This window comes from Somniosus microcephalus, chromosome 2 (assembly GCF_052327205.1).
Source record: "Somniosus microcephalus isolate GS21.2 chromosome 2, FLI_Smic_1.0, whole genome shotgun sequence".
Lineage (NCBI taxonomy): Eukaryota > Metazoa > Chordata > Chondrichthyes > Squaliformes > Somniosidae > Somniosus > Somniosus microcephalus.
This window is the reverse complement of record NC_140988.1, coordinates 311,344,141-311,370,255: the sequence shown is the minus strand read 5'-3', so window position 1 is coordinate 311,370,255 and position 26,115 is coordinate 311,344,141. Positions and strand designations below refer to the sequence as shown.

Below are 26,115 nucleotides of genomic sequence, written 5' to 3'. Positions count from 1 at the left end.
GGACACTTATTCACCTTTGATAAATAACATTAAAAAATAACTACAATACTAAATTACATGCAGGTTACAGTGAAGCAAGATAAATAATTGTTCTGCTGCCCTGAATCAGAGTGGTTATCAGCAGTAACAATTTTCTACCTAGCCATAGGAATAAATCTTCAACACTTGAGTTCTTCTTGCCTCCCTCAATTTCTCCATTTCATCCTGAGATACAGTTCCTCACCTGACTCCATTACCACATCGATAAGACACGAGCCTAGAGTAGTGGCAGGCCATTTGACAGTGGAGACATCACAACTGAGGTTGGTTGTTCAGTTATCAATGTCCATAGGCACACTATCCAGCAAAGGTCACTGTCATTTGATGAAAAGTTAGAACATTTGCTGATTATCTCCTTCCTGGTCTTGAGACCAGTTGGTATTCTGCAACTGTTGCCCAAGCTGAGATCAGCCAACTTAGAAGAGACTAGGGCGGGAAACCAACTTCTTCGATTGTATGATTCGGCTGCACCAGGGCAGCACTAGGTGCTTCTGCCAGCAGATAAATAGTGGAGCCTCGGCTTCTCCAGCACTAACAAAAATCAAGCACTTTTGTCTATAATTACTTATTTATTTTTCTTGCTAGGCCATATATATGCCTAAAATCAGGACTGATTAGCTAATGTCTCCAACTGTAGGAAATACACATGACTGATATACCAGAGCCTGTTTCATAAGCATTGATGTACATCTCTGGGCTATTCCTCTGGAAAGCCATGTGGTTTAATATGCTAATAATACACGTTCAGTTCAGAGCCTTTCTACCTAGCAATATTCCACATAACTATCTGGATCAGTGCTAATTCCCTGCAATCTCTGGTTGTTCGAAGTGTTTGGAACGGACCTAGGATCAAGCCGGAGGGGGGCGGGGGTTCTCCCCTGCCAACACAACCCCATTATTTCAGTCTTGCCCAAGGTTAAATCGGGTGGTTTTACTGCCTTCTATTTGCTATTCTTTTGGGAACCGAATAAATAGTGCATGAACAGAGAGACCTGGGGGTATATGTGCACAAATCGTTGAAGGTGGCAGGGCAGGTTGAGAAAGCGGTTAAAAAAGCTTACAGGATCCTGGGCTTCATAAATAGAGGCATAGAGTACAAAAGCAAGGAAGCTATGAACCGCCTTTTTATAAAACACTGGTTCGGCCTCAACTGGCGTATTGTGTACAATTCTGGGCCCTCCACTTTAGGAAAGATGTTGAAGGCCTTGGAGAAGGTGCAGAAAAGATTTAAAAGAATAATTCTAGGGATGAGGGACTTCAGTTACATGGATAGACTAGAGAAGCTGGGGTTGTTCTTAGAGCAGAGAAGGTTGAGAGGAGATTTGATAGAGGTGTTCAAATCATAAGCGGCCCAGACACAGTAGATGGAGAGATTGGCGGAAGGGTCGAGAACCAGAGGACACAGATTTAAGGTGATTGGCGAAAGAACCAAAGGCGACATGAGGAAAAACTTTTTTACGCAGCATGTGGTTAGGATCTGGAATGCACTGCCTGAGAGTGTGGTCGAGGCAGATTCAATCATGGCTTTCAAAAGGGAATTGGATAAGTACCTGAAGGAAAAAAAAAATTGCAGGGCTATAGGGAAAGGGTGGGCGAGTGGGACTAGCTGAAGTGCTCTTGCAGAGAGCCGGCACGGGCTCGACGGGCCGAATGGCCTCCTGTGCTGTAACCATTCTATGATATTAGCACCACTGGTGAGAGGTTTTCCTTTTTGAGGCTGGAAAGCTGCTAGAAAACCCAGTAATAATTCCACCACCACTGATGCTGAGTATAATCCCCAACCAAGGAGATGGTGGTTAAATCAGCACTCGCCAACAGTGTCATGTATTGGAGTGTGTTAACAGGCCTCACTGCCCATTATGTGAGCCAAATCTTTCTGTATCACAGAAACATTTAAGCATTTTACTTTGGGTCTGATAGCAGAGTTTTCTTGGAGTATGTTGTTAAGGACCACTGGTGTTATAATTAGTGCCATGGGATCTGTGTTGTTAACTAGGATGAGCAGCTGTCCCAATCAGCGGGTGATGCTTGTAATAGTACATTGTATTCTTTCGGACTCATCTTCCCTAGGTATAAACTCATTTTCCCAGGCTGGGGCATAAACTTGCAATCTGTCCTTGAGGGATGCATGCTACCAACTGATGCCTAAATAAGCAATGTGGCTAAAAATGACCACTTCCTGTCATTAAATCAATATTAGTTAGGATTAAACTTGTACAGCCTCAATTATGGATACTATTTTGTGTCACGAGGATCAGGTTTTTCAACTCGTAAGCTATTGTCATATTCTACTATATTTCTTTAAGTTTGGGCTTTTAATATATTTAAGTACATATTTTACTGAAATTGTTTTTAATAATTTCAGTGAAACACTGACATTTCAGATTTTCAACTATTTCAGCTTCTCAAAGCTCTTCCACCCCAAGGTGTGAGTTGTACTGCATTTGGCTGTTAGCAAAATTTGTCCCTGTGACTACAGGACACGCAATAATTAAAATCCATGAATCCCTAAAAGCATTTCATTTCATCAATAGGTTATGACTTCTACACTTTTTGTCTACCATTTACAACTTGGAATTAACATCTGAAGTGCCTGGTCTAATTTTACTTAACAATAGCCATTTACCAAAAACTGTGTGTTCTGGAACAGGTTTTTTTTTTGTTCTGTATTATAATATCTCCCTCAACATATACATGCACACCACATAACTATAGATGCATAATATACGCACAGATTTCCTGAAAAGTCTGCCGTGTCCACTCTACACCCACTACTGAGTGAGCTACGTTAGAGAACGGGACCAAATTATTTTTAAAACTTTACAGCAATATTTAAAATATTATTATGGAATAGCTGTCGACAGTGATTTTACTGTTCCAACTAGATTAATTAGTCCAAATGTTGCAAGCAGTTGTGACATGAATTATGTTCTTTTGTGTAAATAATGTCATTCAATTCTCTCGCTCCTACTTCTTGAATATAGAGATTGAAGGTATAGGTTTAAACAGTAGGTCACATTTATAGCCTTGTATTCATTTAGCACACACACAAATATACTTTTATGTAGCTGAAAAAATTGTTAATTGACAGGTGATGAATTACAGCAGTCATCGCCAGGCCCCAAAAGGCCTGATAGTACTTGTATTTGCTACAAGCACAACCTGCTGATTTCATGAGCAGCAAAAGTGCTCGTAGGTTCCTGTTAACAACACTACATTACACAGAAGTCAGTGACCAAGTTACTTATTCACCAAGAACCCAAAATGTTCTAAAAGGGACAATATGAAATCCTTATAAATAAAGCTGCACGCTATTCTCATTCCCTAGTTAGTAAGTATCAGTACCATACTTGGTCCTTGGATAGTTTCATTGCATTTCAATTTGGCGCCAAAAGTAATTTGTTTTTCGTGGTGGTGGTAGTATATTCACAAAGCCCCTGTAGTGCTAGAGACAAGTGGTTTCACATTCAATCTCTCCAGCCATCCATTTGTGAACATTAGCTTATTTATTACAATAATAATCATAAATATTAACAATATAAATATTGTTGCTGAGATTGAATGAACTTAAGTAACCTCTTTATTGGAAAATGAATGTTTACAGTACAGTATATTAAAATCTTGCATCTGCGTATGCTTCCTGTCTACAAAAAAACATGTGTAGCGAAGATTGCTAGAGATCAATCAGCAATGAAAACCCTAGCCAATATTCACCTCTGTAGCCCAGGGGCACCAAGGCTAAGCTACACTGCCCAAGATCAGTGGAAATCAGCACAGGCTGATCTGTATTTCTCTATCAAAATATACCACCAATCAGCAGATTACATAAAATGACATAGAAATTGCAGCACAGAAACAGGCCGTTTAGCCCAATCAGTCCATGGTGCTTTTTTTTACCCTCCACACAAACAGCAGTCCTAGTGATGGGCAACTGTGGTAATGAGCTGCAAACGATGAACCATCTGTTCCACTGACCACTCTTGTCTGACTTCTGTAATGCTACTGACCTTGCCAGATACAACAATAATGCCAAGCCACGTGTATTTATGGTCAGTTGGTAGCAATCTTGCCTCTAAGTCAGAGGTCCTGGTTTCAAGTGCTACTCCAGGACTTGAGCATGTAATCTTGGCCTGCCTCCAGTGTGGTACAGAGAAGTGCTGCCACATCAAAGAACATTTAACCGATGGTTGTGAGATCGTAATGTACGCAACTCACTGGGCTTTCATGCCGTTTTGTTCAAATGGGTCTGAACTTAGTTTTTCAAACTGGTTCCAATAACCCCCAACCAGAAATGTTTGGTTACCAGACTGAAATTTTAAGTCACATGTAACCAATATGGTAGCTAAATTGAGACCTGGATAATTTTCTGTATTTTGTAGTGCTTTGTTAGATTTTTAACCAGTCTTGCTGTAATCTTCACTCCTCTTGTATTCAATGCTTCAGTAAATGAAGGAGGCATGTGGAAACTCTGTGCTTATTGTGCATCTTTCAAAGCACTGATTACAAAGAGAAAATCATTTAAAAGTATTTTGAGTTGCATGATTCTGGTTGAAACCTCTTCAACATGCCTGAAATGTTTTGCAAGTCATTCAGCGGCTTTCATTTGTGGACTTTCTGCATTGTAAATTTGATGTTGAATTGACAAGTACAGGTATATCTGAAGAAGTAATCAAACTCACAAGGTCTTTGTAAAACCTGTGTGAATCTGATGTTGAAATAAGTTGTGACTGGTGTAAACTAAAATTATGCAAGAGCTTCCCACTGTCTGAAATGCCTTTGCTGACATTTCTGCTTCAACCAGTACAGGTACTACCAAAAAACAAATTAACAAATCATTATATAGGTAGTGTGATTGGCTCAGTTAGTAGCACTCTTGCCTCTAATTAAGAAGATATGGTTTCAAGATAGAGTCTGAGACTTGCGGTTGTAATCTAGGCTGGCATACCAGTGCAGTACTGAGCAGTATGGCATTATTGGGGATGCTACTGTTCTGATATGTTAGAACAGAGATCCCATCCACCTCTTCTGATGGCTAGGTATTTGTTATTAACCTCACGGTTAATATTCTTCCTTCAATTAGCATTACGAAACCAGATTAACAGATGATTCATCTCATCGCTCATCATACATCCCAACCTCAACGTCTTATTTGACCGTGAGCTGAGCTTCCGACCCCATATCCTCTCCCATCACAAAGACAGCCTACTTCTACGTCCGTCTGTCTCTGCCCCCACCTCAGCTTATCTGTTGCTGAAACCCTCATCCATGATATTGCCTCTAGACTCGACTATTCCAATATGCTCCTTTCCAGCCTCCATCAACTTGAGCTCATCTAAAACTCTGGTGCCCATATCCTAACACGCACCAAGTCCTGTTCACCCATCACCCCTGTGCGCGCTGACCTAGATTGGCTCCAAGTCTAGCAAAGCCTAATGTTTTTTTCATTTTTTTTCTTTTTAAATTTTTATCCTCGTGTTCAAATCCCTCCACGGCCTCGCTGCTGCCTATCTCTGTAACCTCCTCCAGCCCTGCAACCCTCCAAGAATTCTGCATTCCTCTAGTTCTGGTTTCTTGTGCAATCCCGCTTCATTTGCTCCACCATTAGCAGACATGCTTTTAGCCATCTAGGCCCAAAGCTATAGAATTCCATCCCTAAACCCCTCTGCGCTTCTCTCCTCCTTTTAAGATAACAACAACTTGCATTTATATAGCACCTTAATAATGTAGTAAAATGTCCCAAGGCACTTCACCGGAGCCTTATCAAACAAAATTTGACACCGAGCCACATATGGAATGCTTGCCTTTATTAGCTGTGGCATAGAATACAAGAGCAGGGAGGTTATGTTTCAACTGTATAAAACACTAGTTAGGCCTCAGCTAGAGTACTGCATGCAGTTCTGGTCACCACATTACAGGAAAGATGTGCTGGCACTAGAGAGGGTACAGAGGAGATTTACAAGGATGTTGCTGGGAGTAGAGAATCTTAGCTATGAGGAAAGACTGGATAGGCTGGGTCTGTTTCCCTTGGAACAGAGGAGGCTAAGGGGAGACCTTATTGAGATGTATAAAATTATGAGGGGTGTAGATAAAGTGAATAGAAAGGACCCATTTCCCTTAGAGGGGTCAAAAACCAGGGGCACAGATTTAAAGTAATTGGTGGAAGGTTTAGAGGGGATTTGAGGGGAAATTTCTTCACCCAGAGGGTTGTGGGGGGTCTGGAACTCACTGCCTGAGAGGGTGGTAGAGGCAGGAACCCTAACCACATTTAAAATGTACTTGGATGTGCACTTGGGATGCTGTAACCTGCAGGGCTACGGACCTAGAGCTAGGAAGTGGGATTAGGCTGGATAGCTCTTTGTTGGCCGGCTCGGACACGATGGGCCGAAATGGCCTCCTTTCGTGCTGTAACATTCTATGGTATTCGGGCAGATGACTAAAAGCTTGGGCAAAGAGGTAGGTTTTAAGGAGCGTCTTAAAGGAGGAATGAGAGGCGGAAAGGTTTAGGGTGGGAATTTCCAAAGCTTTGGACCTCGACCGCTGAAGGCACAGCCACCAATAGTGGAGCAGTTAAAATCAGGGATGTGCAAGAAGTCCAAATTGGAAGAGCACAGGTATCTCGGAGGGCTATAGGGCTGGAGGAGATTAGAGATGGGGAGGGGCGAGGCCATGGAGGTATTTTAAAATCGAACCATTGCTTAACCGGGAGCCACTAGGTCAGCAAGCGCAGGGGCGATGGGTGAACGGGACTTGGTGCGAGTTGGGATACGAGCAGCCGAGTTTTAGATGAGCTTGAGTTTATGGAGGGCGGAAGATGGAGGCCGGCCAGCCTCTTTGACCAGATTTTTGGTCACCCGTCCCAATATTTCCTTCTTTGGATTGGTATTCATTTTTGCCTGTTAATGCTCCTGAGGAATGTTTTGGGATGTTTTCCTATGCTAAAGAAGCTATATAAATGCTAGTTGTTTAAATTAAGACAAGGCAGTCACAATTTAATTTGCACTGTTTAAATTTGTTACCTCCTTCTGTTGCTGACCAAGATCGCTCATTCATTTGCGTTTCTGCAAATAATTGAACAGAATGATGAAACCAAGTCAAGTATGTAATTTAATATAATACAGAATCCATTTTAGTAAAGAATTATTCAGGCTACTAATTTAGTTGTTTCAAAGCTTCAAATATTTCTTTGATTGCTAGAAAACAATGAAATTCTTCCTTTTTAAAAATATATACAGCTGAAAGTTTAATATTGTAGTTTCAAGTAGAGTGAGTTCCTACAATTTTAAACAGTAATCCTGATTTCTCTCCCCTCGGGGTGGGTGCAGAAATAATTAATGCAAGTAAGAATCTGACATAGACCGATTTAAGTGAGTGGGTAAAGCTATGGCAGATAGTAATGTGGGCAAGTATGAGGTTATCCACTTTCGACCCAGGAAAGATAAATTGGAGTTTTTTCAAAATGGTGAGAAACTAGGAACTGTAGAGGAGCAAAGAGGTTTGGGAGTCCAGGTTCACAAATCCGAGTAGACAGGTAGAAAAAGCAATCAAAAAGGCTTTCGGATGAGACATCAAACCAAGGCCTCATCTGCCCTTTCAAGTGGGTGTAAAAGATCCCATGGCATTATTCCTAAGAGGAGCAGGGGAGTTATCCCTGGTGTCCTATCCAATATTTATCCCTCCACCAATGCCACTTATGCTTCAGTTGCCTAGAGCCTTGGTCAGACTCCATCCCGAGCACTGCGTTAAGTTTTGGGCACTGCATCTCAGGAAGGATATATTGGCCTTGGAGGCCAGAATGATACCGGTGCTTTGGGGGTGAAATTATGAGGACAAATTGCAATAGCTTGGCTTGTATTCCCTTGAGTATAGAAGATTGAGTGGTGATCTAATTAAGGTATTTAAAATGTTAGGGAATATACAGAGATACTATTTCCTCTGGTGGGGAATTGAGGACAAGGGGACATAATCTTAATATTAGGGCTAGACCATTCGGGAGCAAAATCAGAAGGCACGTTTTCACACAAAATGTACTAAAAATGTGGAACTCTCTTCCACCCAAATGGCTGTGGCTGATGGGACAATTGGACCTTTCAGGACTAAGATAGATGGATAGATTTTTGTTAGGTAAGGGTATCAAGGGACATGGAGCAAAAGCAGGTAAATGAAGTTGAGGTGCAGATCAGCCATGATCTAATTGAATGGTGGAGCAGGCTCCAGGGGCTGCATGGCCTACTCCTGTTCCTGTGTGCTTTAACAAATCAACCTACTAAAGTGTTTATGCGAGTATTATGCTAATTCAGTTAAAGTTACTAATTTGCTGCATGCACGCTGAATATGTAGTGTAATCGTATCATTTGTTCTTGATACAATTTTTCAAAATACTGCTCAACATACTTTCAGAAGGTGTGATGTAATAATAATCCACCTTGTCATTCCAAACAGGATCCCACAGCCACTTCCATCTCTGAAGGTGAGTGTGACACCCGGGAGGGCGAGACTGTGACAATGAGTTACAAGCCATCCCCACTGCAGATGAAAATAGGTGAGTTACAACGTTTGAATGCAATATTATTTTTATTTATTGCTCTGCTTCTAATATGAGCAAATCATTGGTTACTTTCATGAATTGCCCATTTTTAATATGATGACACTAAAGTTGAGCTGAGCATACTTTAATCTGCTTTCTGATATATTTGTTGTGGCACAGTTTTGCTGCAGTTTCATTCCCATGGGCACAGTGCTGTAAAATGGCTCTAAATTTAGTTCACAAAATAGTAAAGGAAAATCCCAACTCTGAAGTAGTTTTATGTTGTGCAGCAAAATACAGGAATTTAAAGAACTTCCTATTATTCCACTTTCCTCTATTTATCAGACATGCCAAAATATAAAGTGTATGAAATTGGGAAAAGGGGAAGTGCAACGAGACCTGGGTGTCCTTGTGCACCAGTCGCTGAAGGTAAGCATGCAGGTGCATCAGACGGTTAAGAAGGCAAATGGTATGTTGGCCTTCATAGCGAGAGGATTCGAGTACAGGAGCAAGGATGTCTTGCTGCAGTTGTACAGGGCCTTGGTGAGACCACACCTTGAGTATTGTGTGCAGTTTTGGTCGCCTTATCTGAGGAAGGATGTTCGTGCCATGGAGAGAGTGCAGTGAAGATTCACCAGACTGATACCTGGGATGGCAGGAATGACGCATGAGGAGAGATTGGGTCGATTAGGCTTATATTCGCTAGAGCTTCGAAAAATGAGAGGGGATCTCATTGAAACTTATAAAATTTTAACAGGACTAGACAGACTAGATGCAGGACGGATGTTCTCGATGGCGGGGGAGTCCAGAACCAGGGGTCACAGTCTAAGGAAAAGGGGTAAGCCATTTAGGACTGAGATGAGGAGGAATTTCTTCACCCAGAAAGTGGTGAACCTGTGAAATTCTCTACCACACAAGGCAGTTAAGGCCAATTCATTAAATATATTCAAGAAGGAGTTAGATATATTTCTTAAGGCTAAAGGGATCAAGGGATATGGGGAGAAAGCAGGGACAGGGTACTGAATTTGGATGATCAGCCATGATCTCATTAAATGGTGGAGCAGGCTCGAGGGGCCGAATGGCCCACTCCTATCTTCTATGTTTCTATATTTTTAAAGTATACGATACACAGCTCAACTATTTTGATACTACAAGAAATCTGTGGTATAAACGTTGGCGAGTTCTGTTGATATAGGCAAAATATTTACAACACTTCATTTATATTGGAGTGTGTTAAGGCAGATGGTGCTTTTTATATAGTTTCTATGTTCAAATTTGCTGCGACTATATTATAGCAATCCACGGACGCTGCGTCCGGATACTGTTGTCCAATGAAACATAATTGACGTTGGTGTTTCTAACATGATGGGAGTTCATATGTGGTCAGCAGATCTCTGGCAATCCAAGTAATAGAGCATGTGCCTTCTCTTTAACTGGTTAGATTGATCTCTGAATCTTAATAATATTTGAATTAAATTTATCAGTTTTATAAAGTGCACTGCGGATTTTCCTCGTGCTATCTTCTGGTAACACAAAACACTTGGTCCATCAAGGACAATGTTATGGCGGAGGAATGGGGAAACTAAAGTGTTGAATGCCACTATATATAAAGGCTGTAACTCGGGTGGTGCTGTATTTAGGCATCAAAACCATGTAGAACTGGCTGATAAAGGTGGATCGCATAATATGGAAAATAACCTCTTCACTGATTCCTGAAGACTCACAGAGCCAGCGGCTAAGTGGTTTAAACACTCCAATCTCGTAATTTGGATTAATTTGTCCCACTCCCAAGCTAGCAATTTTATGTATATTGCACATTTGTGTAATACAAGAATTATTTTACAGTCAATAGTGTATTTGATCTCAAGTTATGGGATATCATAAATATTACTTAAGAGGCTTTAAAAATAACACCATGTCAGACCACAAATATGGTATTTTTACATTGTCGGCTTTCAGTAATGTGTTCATCTTTTACAAACCTTTTTTGGTCCATGACTAGTTATTGTAACCTTAGATTATATCTTTTTGAGGAAATGATATTCTTAAGGCTAATATTTTTTTCTCTCCCTGGTGTGCACAAGCACTTTCTTTCGCCCTCTGTCTCCCTCCTCTCTGTCTCCTTTTTAATTTCTGTTTGGGTGACACTCCATTTATCTTGCCAGGGCTGTTTTTAAATGTGAACGCACTGAGCAAATTCCAGCTGCATGTTTCGCATGCAGCGCAGAGAGACAGGAAAAGATATAGAAATCTAAAAATACTCATTAAATATTTGTTTTTAAACTGCTTTCTGGTTTGTCTCTTAACTGCTCTTTCTCTCTCCCTCCCCAAGTATACTTGTATAATTAAATAGTAGCCTCTTCAACACTCCATTTGACATGGAGTAATATAAGGTGGATAAATTGCTGAGGTGAGTGTGTGCATGTGGCGGGGGAAGGTATAGGACTTGAGTTGTCAGTTTGAGAAGGCAGATGTGCATGCAACAGGAGCTAGAGATAATGGGGAAACAAACATCTGCAGATGTACAATACCACATTTAGCTCTGGTAAAGATCAGCTCTGGTCTCTAGTTTTTAAATAACATCTGAACCCCCAGTTATTTTCTGTGCTGGCAGAAAGCGGACACATCCACTCCTGAGGTGCTGGCTAAATCACCTGTAATAATGTATACAGCCTCTGTTTTAAATGGAATTTTATTTGGTTTTGGGAAGGGGTGGTTTGTTACTGCCAATGTGTAGTGGTGTAAGCTGAGAACACTGTCACAGTTCAGGATACAAAGACCTGCACTTGAAGCTGATGGAGCTCCCATTTTGAGATGAGCAGTACGGTAGTGTAGTGGTTATGCTACTGGATGAGTAATCCAGAGAAAATGGGAGTTCAAATCTCACCATAGCAGTTCGAGAATTTGAATTCAGTTTATTTATTTTTAAGTCTGGAAATAAAAAGCTGGTGTCAGTAAAAGTGACCAACAAATGACATAGAATTACATAATTACAAATGCCCTTTAGGGAAGGAAAACTACCGGCCTTAGCTGGTCTGGCTTGTATGTGACGTCAGTCTGACATCAACATACTGTAGTTGACTCTTAACTGCCCTCTGACGTGACCTTGTGAGAGTACCTTCACCATGTGGACAGAAGATTTTTTTTTTTTTTTTTACTTGTTTTCCAGATGTGGTGATGCTGGCTGGCCACATTTACCCTTAGTTGATTATTTTCACAATTGAGTGGCTTGCTCAGTCACTTCAGAGGGCATTAAGAGTCAACTAATGTGGGACTGGAATCATGTATAGGCCAGACCATCTGGGTTGGTAAATTCTCTACTCCTTGCCTGAAGAACATTAGTAAACCAGTTAAGTTTTTATAGCCATTTGTTTTTCTAGTGCTACCCCCACATTACTGGATTTACTGAATTCAATTTTACAATTTGCCATGGTGGGATTTGTTTATAGTATCATAATGTGAACGTACCGTATATTCGGTGCACAGAGATGAACAAACTGCCACCAATTAGGGCAAGCAAAGAGATATCCCAAAGCAGAAAACTTGACTTTTACTCCATTACCTTGTAATTCTAAATCATTCAGTGGGGTTAAAGCCCTATTTGTGGATCCAGGGATTTTCATCCAGAAGGCCACATTCAGCCACAGACCATCCAAGCAGTTCACCCAGCAACTATCTGCTAGCAGTTGACTTGAAGGCATTGTACTTTTACAGAAATCAGGGAATTTCACAAAGTATGTTTAACTGAGCACTAGCAGAGTGAATTACTAGTACAAGATGCTGCCATTTAGTCTGACACGAGTCCCTGGTGTCTTCAAGCACTAGTTGATGGTAGTGACTTCTCTGATGCAGGAATGATCCGATGTAGATTTGTACTCGGATGAATGACTGACTAATTGGTGTAAATAAGTTTGGCTGCATCATTAAAGTGGTTCAACACTCCAGCACTCCGTAGCTGGAGAAAGTTGCTCGCGCAGGAGCTGTTGTTTTTGTGAGCCTCATTTCAGATATGAGATAGACAAGACAATGAAGGCAGAGTGCTCAGCTGTGAGAACAGGCTTCAGATTCCAAACAGCAGTATATGTAAGTACGGAGCCATTTTTGTCATGCTGCAATTACAGCCCCTAAGCTGCCATTCTTGCTCATAAGGAATGGGATCCTACCTTATCTAAAGAAACTATTAAAACTGCACTGTGTAAGGTTGTGTAGCTGCAGGGGTGCATAAGGTGTGCATGTAGCATAGCAAAAACTGCCCAGATAGTGCCAAAGAATGGGTAATATTGTTTTATGGGCTTTTGGCTTTTAGAAATTACATTGAGGCTGCTCATATCCTATTTGACTTGGAATATTTGCAGCTGATCGTGAAAACATCTATAAGAACATGAGAAAATATAGAATGCAAAAGCCGTTTAGCCTGTCATGTTCTCTCCCTCCACAGACTACATAGTACATGCTCCACTGTGAAATCTACCCCATCGTAATTTTTCTGAGGACAATGACTAACCACGGGTAACACTTGAGAAAATTAAGCTATGTGAAATTTCTCCCCGACTCCCTAAGTGAATCTAGTAAACTTCAGGATATCTGAATTTTATAGTCAAGACAATTCTGGTCAGTTCAATTCCACAGACACAACCAAGGTACCAGTAGCAAAGGAGCACGTCCTGCTCTTCAAAGTATTCATCGGGTGAGTCTGGGTTATATTCAGACCAAGCTCTCAAACCCATAAGATAATTTGCCATTCCATTATAAAACCTGGTGCCATTTGTTTTGATTTGGATTTTATAGAGTGGGGAAATAGCAAATAAACTGTGTAATTATACCATTGCTTCACTGTAACCTCAAGTGCAGTGCTAATGTGCAATTTTTATTTCCATATCATTGTTCTAGAGCACCTGCACTCATCCAGGCAAGTGGCTAGTATTCCATCACACTCCTGACTTGTGCCTTGCAGATGGTGGAAAGCCTTTGGGGAGTCACTCTCTGCAGAGTACCCAGTCTCTGACCTGCATTTGTAGCCACAGTATTTATGTGGCTTGTCCAGATAAGTTTCGGGTCAATGGTGATCTCCAGGATGTTGATGGGGGATTTAGCAATGGTAATTCTGTTGAATGTCAGGGGAGTTGGCTAGACTCTCTTGTTGGAGATGGTCATTGCCTGGCACTTGTGTGGCAAAAATGTTACTTGCCACTTATCAGCCCAAGCCTGAATGTTGTCCAGATCTTGCTGCATGCAGACACGGACGGCTTTGTTATCTGAGGAGTTGCGAATGGAACTGAGCACTGTGCAATCATCCCCACTTCTGACCTTATGGAGGGAAGGTCATTGATGAAGCAGCTGAAGATGGCTGGGCCTAGGACACTGCCCTGAGGAACTCCTGCAGTGATGTCCTGGGGGTTGAGATAATTGGCCTCCAACAACCATAACTATCATCCTTTGTGCTAGGTATGACTCCAGTCAGTGGAGAGATTTCCTGTTGATTCCCATTGACTTCAGTTTTACTAGCGCTCCTTGATGCCACAGTCTGTCAAATGCTGCCTTGATGTCAAGGGCAGTCACTCTACCTCACCTCTGGAATTCATCTCTTTTTGGACCAAGGCTGTAATGAGGACTGGAGCCAAGTGGTCGAACCCAAACTAAGCATCAGTAAGCAAGTTATTGGTGAGTAAATGCTGCTTGATAGCACTGTCGACGACACCTTCCATCACTTTGCTGATGATTTGAGAGTAGGCTGATGGGGCGGTGATTGGATTTGTCCTGCTTTTTGTGGGCAGGACATACCTGGGCAATTTTCCACTTTGTCGGGCAGATGCCAGTGTTGTAGCTGTACTGGAATAGCTTGGCTAGTTGTAGAGCACAAGTCTTCAGTACTACAGCAGGGATATTGTAAGGGCCCATAGCCTTTGCTGTATCCAGTGCGCTCAGCCATTTCTTAATATCATGTGGAGTGAATCAAATTGGCTGAAGACTGGCTTCTGTGATGGTGGGGACATCAAGGAGGCTGAGATGGATCAACCACTCTGCACTTCTGCCTGAAGATGGTTGCAAACGCTTCAGGCTTGTCTTTTGCACTCGCATGCTTGGCCCTGCCATTATTGAGGATGACGATATTCATGGAGCCTCCTCCCCCCGTTAGCTGTTTCCATTCATGACTGGATGTGGCAGAACTGCAGAGCTTTGATCTGATCCGTTAGTTGTAAAATCGCTTAACTCTGTCTATAGCATGCTTCTTCTGCTGTTTAGCATGCATGTAGTCCTATGCTGTAGCTTCACCAGGTTGGCACCTCATTTTTAGGTACGCCTGGTGCTGCTCTTGGCATCCTCTTTTACACTCATTGATCCAGTAATCCAATAAGTAAAACCTTTGATTAAAAACAGAAAATACTAGCAATACTCAGCAGGTCATGCAACATCTGTGGAAAGAGAAACAGATTTAACGTTTCAGGTCAATGACCTTTCGTCAGAACTGGAAAAGGTTAGAGATGTGAGAGGTTTTAAGCAAGTGTAGGGGCAGGGAAAGGGGGGGTGGCAGAGAAGGAAAGAACAAAGGGGAAGGTCTGTGATATAATGGAAGGCAGAAGAGATTAAATGACAAAAGGGATGATGGTGCAAGGTGAAAGGAGATGGTAAAGGACAAGTAAAGAAACAAAAATGGGTGTAGAAGAGGTGTAAAATGGGAATATCAATCATGAGCAGCAGCTGCCGTCCGAAAAATGGGGGCAAGGCAGAGGTTCTGATCTGAAATTGTTAAACTCAATGTTGAGTCCAGAAGGCTGTAAAGTGTCTGATAGAAAGATGAGCTGACGTCGAGCTTCACTGGGACAGTAGGAGGCAGAGGTCAGCGTGGGAGTGGTCCGGAGAATTAAAATGATAGGCGACCGGAAGCTCGGGGCCACGCTTGTGGACTGAATGGAGGTCACCCAATCTGCGTTTGGTCTCCCCAATGTAGGTGAAACCACATCGTGAGCAGCCAGTACAGTGTACTAAATTGAAAGAAGTGCAAATAAATTGCTGTTTCACCTGGAAGGGGTGTTTGGGGCGCTGGACGGTGGTAAGGGAGGCGGTGAAACGGCAGGTGTTGTAGCTCTAACTTTTACCAGTTCTGATGAAAGGTCATCGACCTGAAACGTTCACTCTGTTTCTCTCTCCACAGATACTGCCTGACCTGCTGAGCATTTCCTATTTTTATTTCAGGTTTCCAGCATCTGCTGTATTTTGCTTTTGTAGTCGTAAAACCTTCAAGTTTTATTGTAATCATTTTCATTTCAATTGGCACACTATTAATGTTATAAATGTTTGTACAAAGAAGCTTATTGTTCCTGTAACTGGCCAGATCTATCAGCACATTCAGTGAGGGATAGCTGTCTTGGGTGGGTTCTCTTTCTGTTCATGCCTTTGTTCAGAAGTTAAATCGAAGTGGCTGGTACAAATTAAGTGACTGTTAACATATGCAAGCCGACATACCGCAAAATAGGCAAATTCACTATTTCTGACTGATCCATTAAGACATTAGTACGCAAGACATTTAACATCCACCTCACGAGTGAGCGCCAACTTGAGATTCCTATTGTATAAACCATAGTACAGATTGTCTTTGTCTTTAGTTGTGCTGGGAGATCTGAACTCTTGTGATCGACGAGGAATCATGTCACTGTGTACAACATTACATTGAGATCTGCAAAAGACTGCTTTATCGAAAAGCCCTGCTGAATATCGAGGTGTGTAAGAAATGTTATACGGGTGAACTGGTTCCATCTTTTATTTCTATAACATATTTATTTATCTAGTTTTGTCTTGCTGCTTCTGTATATTCTCCTATATGTTAGTTTTAGTCTGTACTGATGATCTGACACCATGGCATTTTCCTCCTTTCAAAAGAGACAGAAGAATGTGGGCATTCGGTGTGATTTCCAATGCAATGCATACTATAAATAGGTGATTTTTTCTTTGTGGCATGCTATCCCGTTCGCTGCACATTTAAGAATGCAAGTTTCAGTTCATAAGAGACTTGATCTGCTTACGGCAACTGCCTTTTTACCCTGAGCACAGAACAAAATTGTTAGGAGAAAGCCCAAACTAAATTATTTTAAATTACCACTAGACAGTCTTTTTTGAGCACACCAAAATCTTGTAATTTTTTTTAGCCTTTTTCTTTTAAAGAGATTCCTATAACTACAAGCAGTGTATGTTCCTTAGTCACTCCCAGCCTGCTTTCCATTTTCTGGAGAACTGTGCTAATAAAGGAACATTGGACTCTTTGTAAAGCAACATTTGTAAGAAGTGAAGTTTTGTGACATTAAAAAGCTGCTTTTTTGTCTAATTGTTTTAAAAGTAATATTACTGTACTGAGTTGGGGCTAGCGTTACTTTGGGGGGGGGGGGGGATGCATTGAGAGTAATTTTTGTCGGCGGGGTAGTTACTTTTTCCTTCAGTGATGCAGTGTTCCAATTTATTCATAGTTTTCGATTCTGATGTGAGGACCTGTAATTTCCTAGTCCATGTATTTGTATTTATATAGTGCCTTTTAACGTAGTAAAACGTCCCAAGGTGCTTCACAGGAGCGTTATCAAACAAAATTTGACACCGAGCCGCATAAGGACATATTGAGGCAAATGAAGAGGTAGGTTTTAAGGAGCATCTTAAAGGAGGAAAGAGGTGGAGAGGTTTAGGGAGGGAATTCCAGAGCTTCGGGTTGAATGTGGGAGGCCGGCCAGGAGTGAGTTGGAATAATCAAGTCTAGAGATAACAAAGGCGTAGATGGACTCACCTGCCATCGGGAACATCCTTCCTGCATCTAGTCTCTCTAGTCCTATTAAAATTTTATAAGTTTCAATGAGATCCCTCGCAAGTTTCTATTTGTATTCCTTTTTGCAGCTCTTGCTATCTTTTTTGTCTTCCTTGGTGTTCTTTATATCGCTCCCTGGATTTACACTATTCTTTGCACTGTGTAGGTGCAGCAAGCCATTAGGAAGGCAAATGGTATGCTGGCCTTCATTACAAGAGGATTTGAGTACAGGAGTAAAGAAGTCTTACTCCAATTATATAGGGCCCTGGTGAGACCACACCTGGAGTACTGTGTACAATTTTGGTCTCCTTACCTAAGGAAGGATATACTTGCCATAGAGGGCGTGCAATGCAGGTTCACTAGATTGATTCCTGGGATGGCAGGACTGTCGTATGAGAAGAGATTGAGTAAACTAGGCCTGTATTTTCTTGAATTCAGAAGAATAAGAGGGGATCTCATTGAAGCATACAAAATTATTACAGGGCTTGATAGGGTGGATGCTGGGAGAATGTTTCCCTTGGCTGGGGAGTCTGGAACCAGGGACCACAGCCGCAGGATAAAGGGTAGGCCATTCAGGACTGAGATGAGAAGATATTTCTTCAGAGGGTGGTGAATCTTTGGAATTCTCTACCCCAGAGGGCTGTGGAGGCTCAGTCATTGGGTATATTCAAAATAGAAGTCGATAGATTTCTGACTAGTAAAGGCATCAAGGGATATGGGGATGGGGCTGGTGAATGAAATTGAGGCAGAAAATCAGCCATGATCTCATTGAATGGCGGAGCAGGCTCGAAGGGCCGAATGGTCTACCCCTGTTCCTATTTCTTATGTTCTTGTATGCTCTTTACTTTAATGTTATCTCTCACCACGTTTGTCGACCATGGCTGTTTTATTTGGTAAGTAGAGGCCTTTCCCCTTCGGGGTATATATTGGTCCTATATTAATATAAATTATTTTTTGAACACCTCCCACTGTTCATCTGTAGTTTTACCCAATAACAGTTTTGACTAGTTTGCTGTCATCCATCCCTGTCTCATCCTATTAAAGTTAGCTTTATCAAAATCTAGAATCTTTGAAACTGTATTAAGTTTCTTCTTTTCATATGTAACATTGAGTTCGATCATACTATGATCACTGTTAGATTGTTAACCAAGTCTAGCTCATTACTAAATTTAGTATGGCCTGCCCTCTTGTTGGTTCTGGAACATATGGCACCAGAAAATTATCTTGAATGCATTCAAGAAATTCACTATCTTCCCAATTTGAGCTACTCTCTGAATACATTCTGCCAGTTCATTGCTGCCGTCGGGCCTATAGACAACTCCCATTACAGTTTTAAGTCCTCTCTTATTCCTCAGTTCTAACCACAGAGTCTCTGCTGATTGCTTTCCCTGACCTATATCCTCTCTTGCTAATGTTGTAATAGCAGTGAGAAATTATCAACATGCATGCATTAACTTTTTTTTAAATTATCTTAATCATCAAAGTAACTTCACCTTGATGTATTGAACACAAAACCTTGTTATGAGCAGAAGTTTCCTGACTTTCATTTTGGAAATTAAAAATAAACGCTAGCATCAGTAAAAGTGATCGTGAAGCTGTTGGATTGTCATTTAAAAAAAGCAATAGTTTATTAACATCCTGTAGTGAAGGAAACCTGCTATCCTTACCCAGTCTCGCCTATGTGACTCCAGTCCCACACCAGCATATCATAATTTAGTTTGGTTTATATGTCATCTTGCAGAATGTATGAAAATGTTTATTGATGATTTGATGCTTCTGAACATTATGATAGGTGGAACATCTTTGAAAGATGGGGGAGCAAATGTTGGGGGGAAAATGAGGGAGACCCAACCAAGGTGCAATGTCCTGTTGTCTGATACTGAACAGCATTGATAGCCACTGAGAATTACAAAGCCTAGACTATCTGTCTCCAACTGAAGAAGGAAAGACAGAAGAACACGGCTTAAAAAAAAATCATCATATACCCTAGCATATTAAATAGATATTTGAACATGTCCTGGTTTGAACAAAAAAAACTGAAGTATTTGTGACTTTAAAGAAAATGTCTGCAGAACTTACTGTTACTTGTTTGAATTTAACATGCAATACTTTTCTTCCAATAAAACAATCCGACAAAGCTAGTTTTATTACAGCTATTTCATCTTGCAGCGCTAAGGGAATAATAATTACAGCAATTCCCGACACCCTACAGTATGATCTGTGACTGCAGCCTGGCTGGTACATATTAAGATTATGATTTTGTTGCTTGACTGCAGAGAGCCAAGGCCACTTACTGTGACCTCATCAAATTCAAGTGCAGTGCAACGTAATTACAGTATAATAGTTGCTAATGATTTGGCTGCTGTTTGAAATTCTTTAAATTCATCATTAAACTGCTTTGTCATGTTCTGCATCAAAATGTTATTCTAAAGTGGTGAAAGGCTAGTGTGAGGGAAAATTAGTGATGTATTGGCGATGTAATAATAAACAACATTTTCTGAAGTGGCTGCATTTTAGCTCTAGGGGCAGGGATTAGCAAATTTCAGTTGACATTTAAACTCGTACGTTCTGTTTGTATTTTTCTACCATATTTTGATTTTATATTATTTAGTTTAATGGCAAAACACATGTCAATTGAGGAAGTCGAGAAGTGGAGTTGGTTGGGAGTCTCTCTGCCATACTGGCTAAGGAGCAGGGCGATGCAAAACTGAAAAACTGTGTCTGTCTTTCTCCCCCACCCCCAACACACACACACTTTACTCAGGACATCCCAAAGTGCTTCACACATACGTACTAGTATTACAGAAACAGCAAAGATAAAAGATAATCTATTTTTGATGGAATTGTTTGAGATAACAATGTTGACCAGGACCCCAAGAGAACTCCTTACTCTTTGAATAATGCCATGGGATCTTTAACATCCACCTAAACCATGGGCAGACAGGGTCTTGCTTTAACTTCTCATCTGAATGATGGCACCTTTGACACAGCAGCATCCCTCCGTACTGCTCTGAATTGTCGGCCGAGTTTCTTGTGATCAGGTCCTGGAGTGGAACTTGAATTCACAACCTTCTGACTGAAAAATTCCATGCTGACAGTCAAGCATTCTTGTTTCACACTGCTGAGCCATTGCGCTTATTTAAAAAAATGTATGTATAGACATAAAGTCTGCATGTGAGTAGTTACCTTGTTAATTGTGGAAATTGACTATGATGGCCACTTTTGCATGAATTCCAACCAAAAATGACCAAATGCAAGTAAAGAGTACACAAAATTGCCCATGCCATTCTTTCCCACCATCCCCAAAAAAATGCCTTCTGATGTTAAATAGGAAAATCTGGCAACCCCACTCACTTCCGTGGCTTTGAATAATACTAAAGTACCATGCTGAAGTGTTGAAAACAGAATTGCAATCAGCTACAAATCTGGGGTGCTTTTGAAGGCTGAGTTTTCATTTGTTTTTCCTATCCTTCTAAATCAGTGTGCTGAGAGTAAATTCTTGTTAGCACAACACATAATCAATGTTTTCTCTAAGGCAGTGAGGATAATTCCTGCTTCATGACAGCAAGGCAACTGCTTTTGAAAACAGGTGCAGTTACTGTGAAGAGTAATTACACTCCTGCAAAAAAAAAAAAAAAAAAATTTTTTATGGGGAATGAAAAATTCTATAAATAGATGCACTTTCTTCAAGGATAGCGCAAGGTTTCAGTTTCAATCCAAATTGAGGTTTCCTATTGAGAGAAAATGTGGGCTGCTTCAGTAATTGCCAGATCAATAATTCACTACCATAGTATCCAATTTGGCACTTAAAAGTTAGAATCATAAAGGACTGGGAATGTGTTACACCTTATTACTATGGTGCATGCATGTTAAATCAAAGGTGTAAAGTGTGGAAGCAAAAAATTGCTTTGTAAAATGTCCAAATCCAATACAGAGATTAATTGCCAGAGATGGACACACACGTTAGAAACTTACTCCTATTGTGGGTTTATATTTTTGTGTGTCAGTAACACTTTGTGAGTGAGTGTTGATCATCTTTCTTAACATCGAAGCAACACACATGGTATTGGGGGGTGGGGGGTGGAATGCAGCCATCAGTCAAACCATAAATGACCTCCTTTTCCCATAGAAGCAGCAGCAAGAAGCTGCTTCACATTGTGCTACTGCTGCCAGGTTCCCTAAGAGCAGGACCTACTAAAACGGATCATCTGTGTGGCTGGTCTTCGAGTGTTTCAATCTCTTTGCAATTGCTGTTTTATTTTTATTGTTCATTTAAATTGCCTTTACCATTTAGCATTTACCTGTAGAATCATGACCATACTGAAATTGGTTTTACTTCATTTGTTAAAAATGGAGTTTGATCATCCTGCAAATTAATTTTGAACATAAGAATAAAGCACCTTTTGTGAAAATTAATTTTAAAAATACGTTAAACCAGTAGGGCACCCACTGAGCCCGAGAGGGAGAGCACCCAACTGTAGGGGGGAGTGTGTTTTTTTTTGGGTGGTAGAGGGTCAATCATTGCCTTGAGTGCCTGGAAGGCAAGCATTTTTGTATCTTTACCAGGCCTATTTTTTGTATATTAACAGAATGGTACTTATTGGAAGGCAGACTGGTTAATACAACGGATAAATCTAACTGCAAATACATTGATGGACTTCTTGCAGGTCCCAGTCCTTACACTCGTGTTTGCTCGGAACTCCACAGAACAAGCGTGAAGAATGAATTAGCTCGTCTGCTGAATCTGACCACACTAAACCCACAGCAGTGACACTGCCTTTTAATGTACCACATTGTCTTTTGAATGAGATTCATTTCATTATCGTACTTTAATAATCAATTTCTCAAAGTTGTAATAAATTTGGAGTTTGCTTTAGTTGTCTTAATGTGCCATGGGCAGTCAAAGATTTGGACAGTTGGTCTGCGGGCTATGTGAATACAGGCTGGTCCCCACTCAGATGTGAATTTGGCCTATGCCTTCAGCTCTAACATGGCCCCACCACTTAGCACTCCATTTCCCTCATGCCTGGAACACAAAATAGTTACTCGTTGGTTGTTGGGCATTGGCGGATAAAAACACTTTTAAAATTCATGTTAAAGAAATCGGCAATCCCCACGGGAAACATACCACACCTCCCTGCTCTTGTTTAAGCATACCTCAGATATTTTCTAAGATATATCAGAGATTAAAATGAATTTTTCACCTTAAAATAAATACATTAAATAAAAAAATGATTGTGCATTTCCAGTAAAATTGGGAAATTGTTTTGGGGGTAAAGTAGCAGACTTACTGTTTCCTAAGTAATGTAAGAGCAATTGTAAAGCTTTGTCTGGTCTCAGAAGGCACCAGTTATAGAATCATAGAAATTTACAGCACAGGAGCAGGAAATAGGTCCTTCCTATCCACTCTATCTAGGCCCCTCATAATTATATGCACCTCAATTAAATCTCCCCTCGGCCTCCTCTGTTCCGAAGAAAACAAACCCAGCCTATCCAATCTTTACACAGTTAAAATTCTCCAGTCCTGGCAACATCCTTTTTAAATCTCCCCTGTATTCTCTTTTGTGCAATCACCTCTTTCCTGTAATGTGGCGACCAGAACTGTACGCAGTACTCTAGCTGAGGCCTAACTAGTGTTTTATACATTTGAAGCATAACTTCCCTGCTCTTATATTCTATGCCTCATCTAATAAAGGAAAGTACCCCGTATGCCTTCTTAACCACCTTATCTACCTATCCTGCTACCTTCAGGGATCTATGGGCATACACTCCAAGATCCCTCTGTTCCTCTACACTTCTCTATATCCTACCATTTATTGTGTATTCCCTTGTCTTGTTAACCCTCCCCAAATGCATGAACTCGCACCTCTCCGGATTGGATCCCATTTGCCACTTTTCTGCCCACCTGATCAAAAGAAATACTTGCATTTATATAGTGCCTTTCATGACCACCAGACATCCCAAAGCGCTTTACAGCCAGTGAAATAGTTTTTGAAGTGTAGTCACTATTGCATTGTAGGAAATGCCTGTGGGATCAGTCCATTGATATCTTCCTGCAGTCTACAGCTTTCTTCCTTTTTCCTTTTTGTATCATCTGCAAACTTCTTAATCATGCCTCCTACATTGAAGTCTAAATGATTGATACATTCCACACAAAGCAAGGGACCTAGCACTGAGCCCTGCAGAACCCCAGTGGAAACAGCCTTCCAATCACAAAAACACCCATCAACCATTACCCTTTGCCTCTGCCACTGAGCCAGTTTTGGATCCAACTTGTCACTTTCCTTTGGATCCCATGGGCATGTACTTTCTGTGCCATGTGGGACCTTGTCAAAAGCCTTGCTAAAATCTATGTAGACTACATCAAATGTGCTACCCTCATCAACCCTCCTTGTTATCCCCTCAAAAATTCAATCAAGTTAGCCAGGCACAACCTTCCCTTAACAAATCCATGCTGACTGTCCTTGATTAATTCATGCCTTACTAAATTATGGTTAATAGTGTCCCTCAGAATTTTTTCCAATAATTTGCCCACCACCGAGATTCGGCTAACTGGCCTGTAATTGCTCCCTTTTTAAACAATGATACAACATTAGCAGTCTTCGAGTCCTCCGGCACCACACCTGTAGCCAGAGAGGCTTGGAAAATGATGGTCAGAGCGTCTGCTATTTCCTGCCTTGCTTCTCTTAACAGATACATTTCATTTGGGCCTGGCGACTTACCAACGTTCAATGATGCTAAACCCCTCGATATTTCCCCTCTCATTATGTTTATCTGATCTAATATTTCATACTCCTCTTCCTCAACTATAATGTCTGCACCGTCCCTCTCTTTTGTGAAGACAGGTGCAAAGTATTCACTAAGAATCATACCCGCGTCTTCCGCCTCCACACACAGGTTACCTTTTTGGTCTCTTAATAGACCCTACTCTTTCTTTAGTTATTCCTTTGCTCTTCTTTATGTATGTATAAAACATCTGTGGGTTTTTCTTGATTTAACTTGCCAATTTCTTCATGCCCTCTCTTTGCTTTCTTAATTTCCTTTTTAATTTCATCCTTGCACTTTCTATACTCCTAGGCTTCCTGCAGTATTTAGCTATCGGTATGCCCCTTGACATCCAGGGAACTCTAGATTTGGGAATCCCACCCTTTTTTTCTTTGTGGGAACATATTTGTTCTGTACCCTCACTATCTCCTCCTTGACTGCCTCCCACTGCTCTGACACTGATTTACCTTCAAGTAGTTGGTTCCAGACAACTTTTGCTAAATCACATCTCGGCTTAGTAAAATTGGCCTTTTTCCCCAATTGAGAACTTTTATTCCTGGTCTGTCTTTGTGTCATTTTCCATAACTACACTAAATCTAACTAAATTATGATCTCTCCCACTGATCCCTTTTCCACCTGCCCAGCTTCATTCAGAACCGGACCAGAAGAGGAATTTACTTGGAACAAACTTTTAATGTTCATGGGACGTTGAAGAAACTGGTTTTCTCTGCCTGTTATCAAAGCCTCCCAACATTAATAAGAGAAGCTTGTTATAAAAAATGAAATGAAAAAGATGAAAGATTTAAACCAGACAAAACCGGACATTGTTATTAATTTGTAAATTTACACGATAGATTCACCTACATTTTCACTCGGATAGCATTAAAGAAAGCAATTGAAGCCATGTTAAAATAGTGTCAAACATAAGATATTATACCTGAAAAAGATGATTATTGTTTGAATCATCAATAAATCTGTTACATTTAGGAATAAGTGTTCCAATACACTGACCCACTGCTTACTCCATTTAATTCCGACAATATCGACATGTTAGGGGTGGGGGCGCAGATTATCGTTGTACCTGTATATTGCCCTGATATTGCATTTGGACTGCAGTTCCCACAGGACCATCAAGTAAACCTATTTCTAGACCCTTTTTCAAGACTGCATTATAAATTTGCAAAAAATGTAATGACCTACAAAAAGTAATGAAGTGATTGGTAGATTTGGAGATTCAGTTGATTTATGAAACTAACTCAAAATTAACAAAACAAATATTACAAAAAGGTATAAATTACATTGATGACCCAATATATTGTGTAGGCATCACTTTACATTTATTAGATCAGAATAGATTCTGTTCAAACTGATTGAATACTTCATGACACTATCTAGAAATGAACATGGTTGTATTGAAATAGAACGAGGCTGTATTGTCAGTGCCTCAGATTCACCTGTAACAAGGTTCTATTGGAATGTCTAATGAGTGCGAAGATGTCAATTTTGAAAACTTAATTAAAATTGCATGCACATTTCTTTCATGCGCCTCTGGGGTATATAAAACAGACTTTAAAGTAAATAGCGATGCAACAATAGAGTGTTTAAAATCAATCATTTTCACCACGGGTCACCAAAGGCCCACCAGCGCCATTATTTTGCAATCTAATGATGATGCAATTAGTGTTAATTCACAATTGCTGTTGATTTTAATGGGGAGGAGCCAGAGTCATTAACTTGTCACAATTTGCAGTGAGGGTAGTGGTGCGGAAGTCCCAGGAAATTATGGAGTGTTGCAAGTAATGGAGTAAGTCAGTTATGCCTTAATTTCCACATTTTTGCCATGTAATATAGTCCCTGCAACGCAGCACAACTCTTGAGGAAATGCTGGGCCTCGGAACAAGACCCGTGTGGGAGCTTTGCTGGACTCCAGGGGGGAAAAATTGGGTCACGCCCCCTTAGGGCCGCTAACTTCGCCGGGGTTAGCACCCCTACGCCTGAAATT

At 40.8% G+C, this 26,115-nt stretch overlaps 1 protein-coding gene across 2 annotated transcripts in view; it reads left to right on the top strand.

Moving 5' to 3' along the window:
- Positions 1-26,115, top strand: part of fam219aa (family with sequence similarity 219 member Aa) — an 87,711-nt gene that overhangs the window by 3,207 nt on the left and 58,389 nt on the right. For both annotated transcript variants that reach the window (XM_085974002.1, XM_085973995.1), the window contains exon 2: positions 8,479-8,578. In XM_085974002.1, the coding sequence (XP_085830128.1) occupies positions 8,479-8,578 (100 nt within the window). The remainder of the gene's footprint in view (positions 1-8,478; positions 8,579-26,115) is intronic.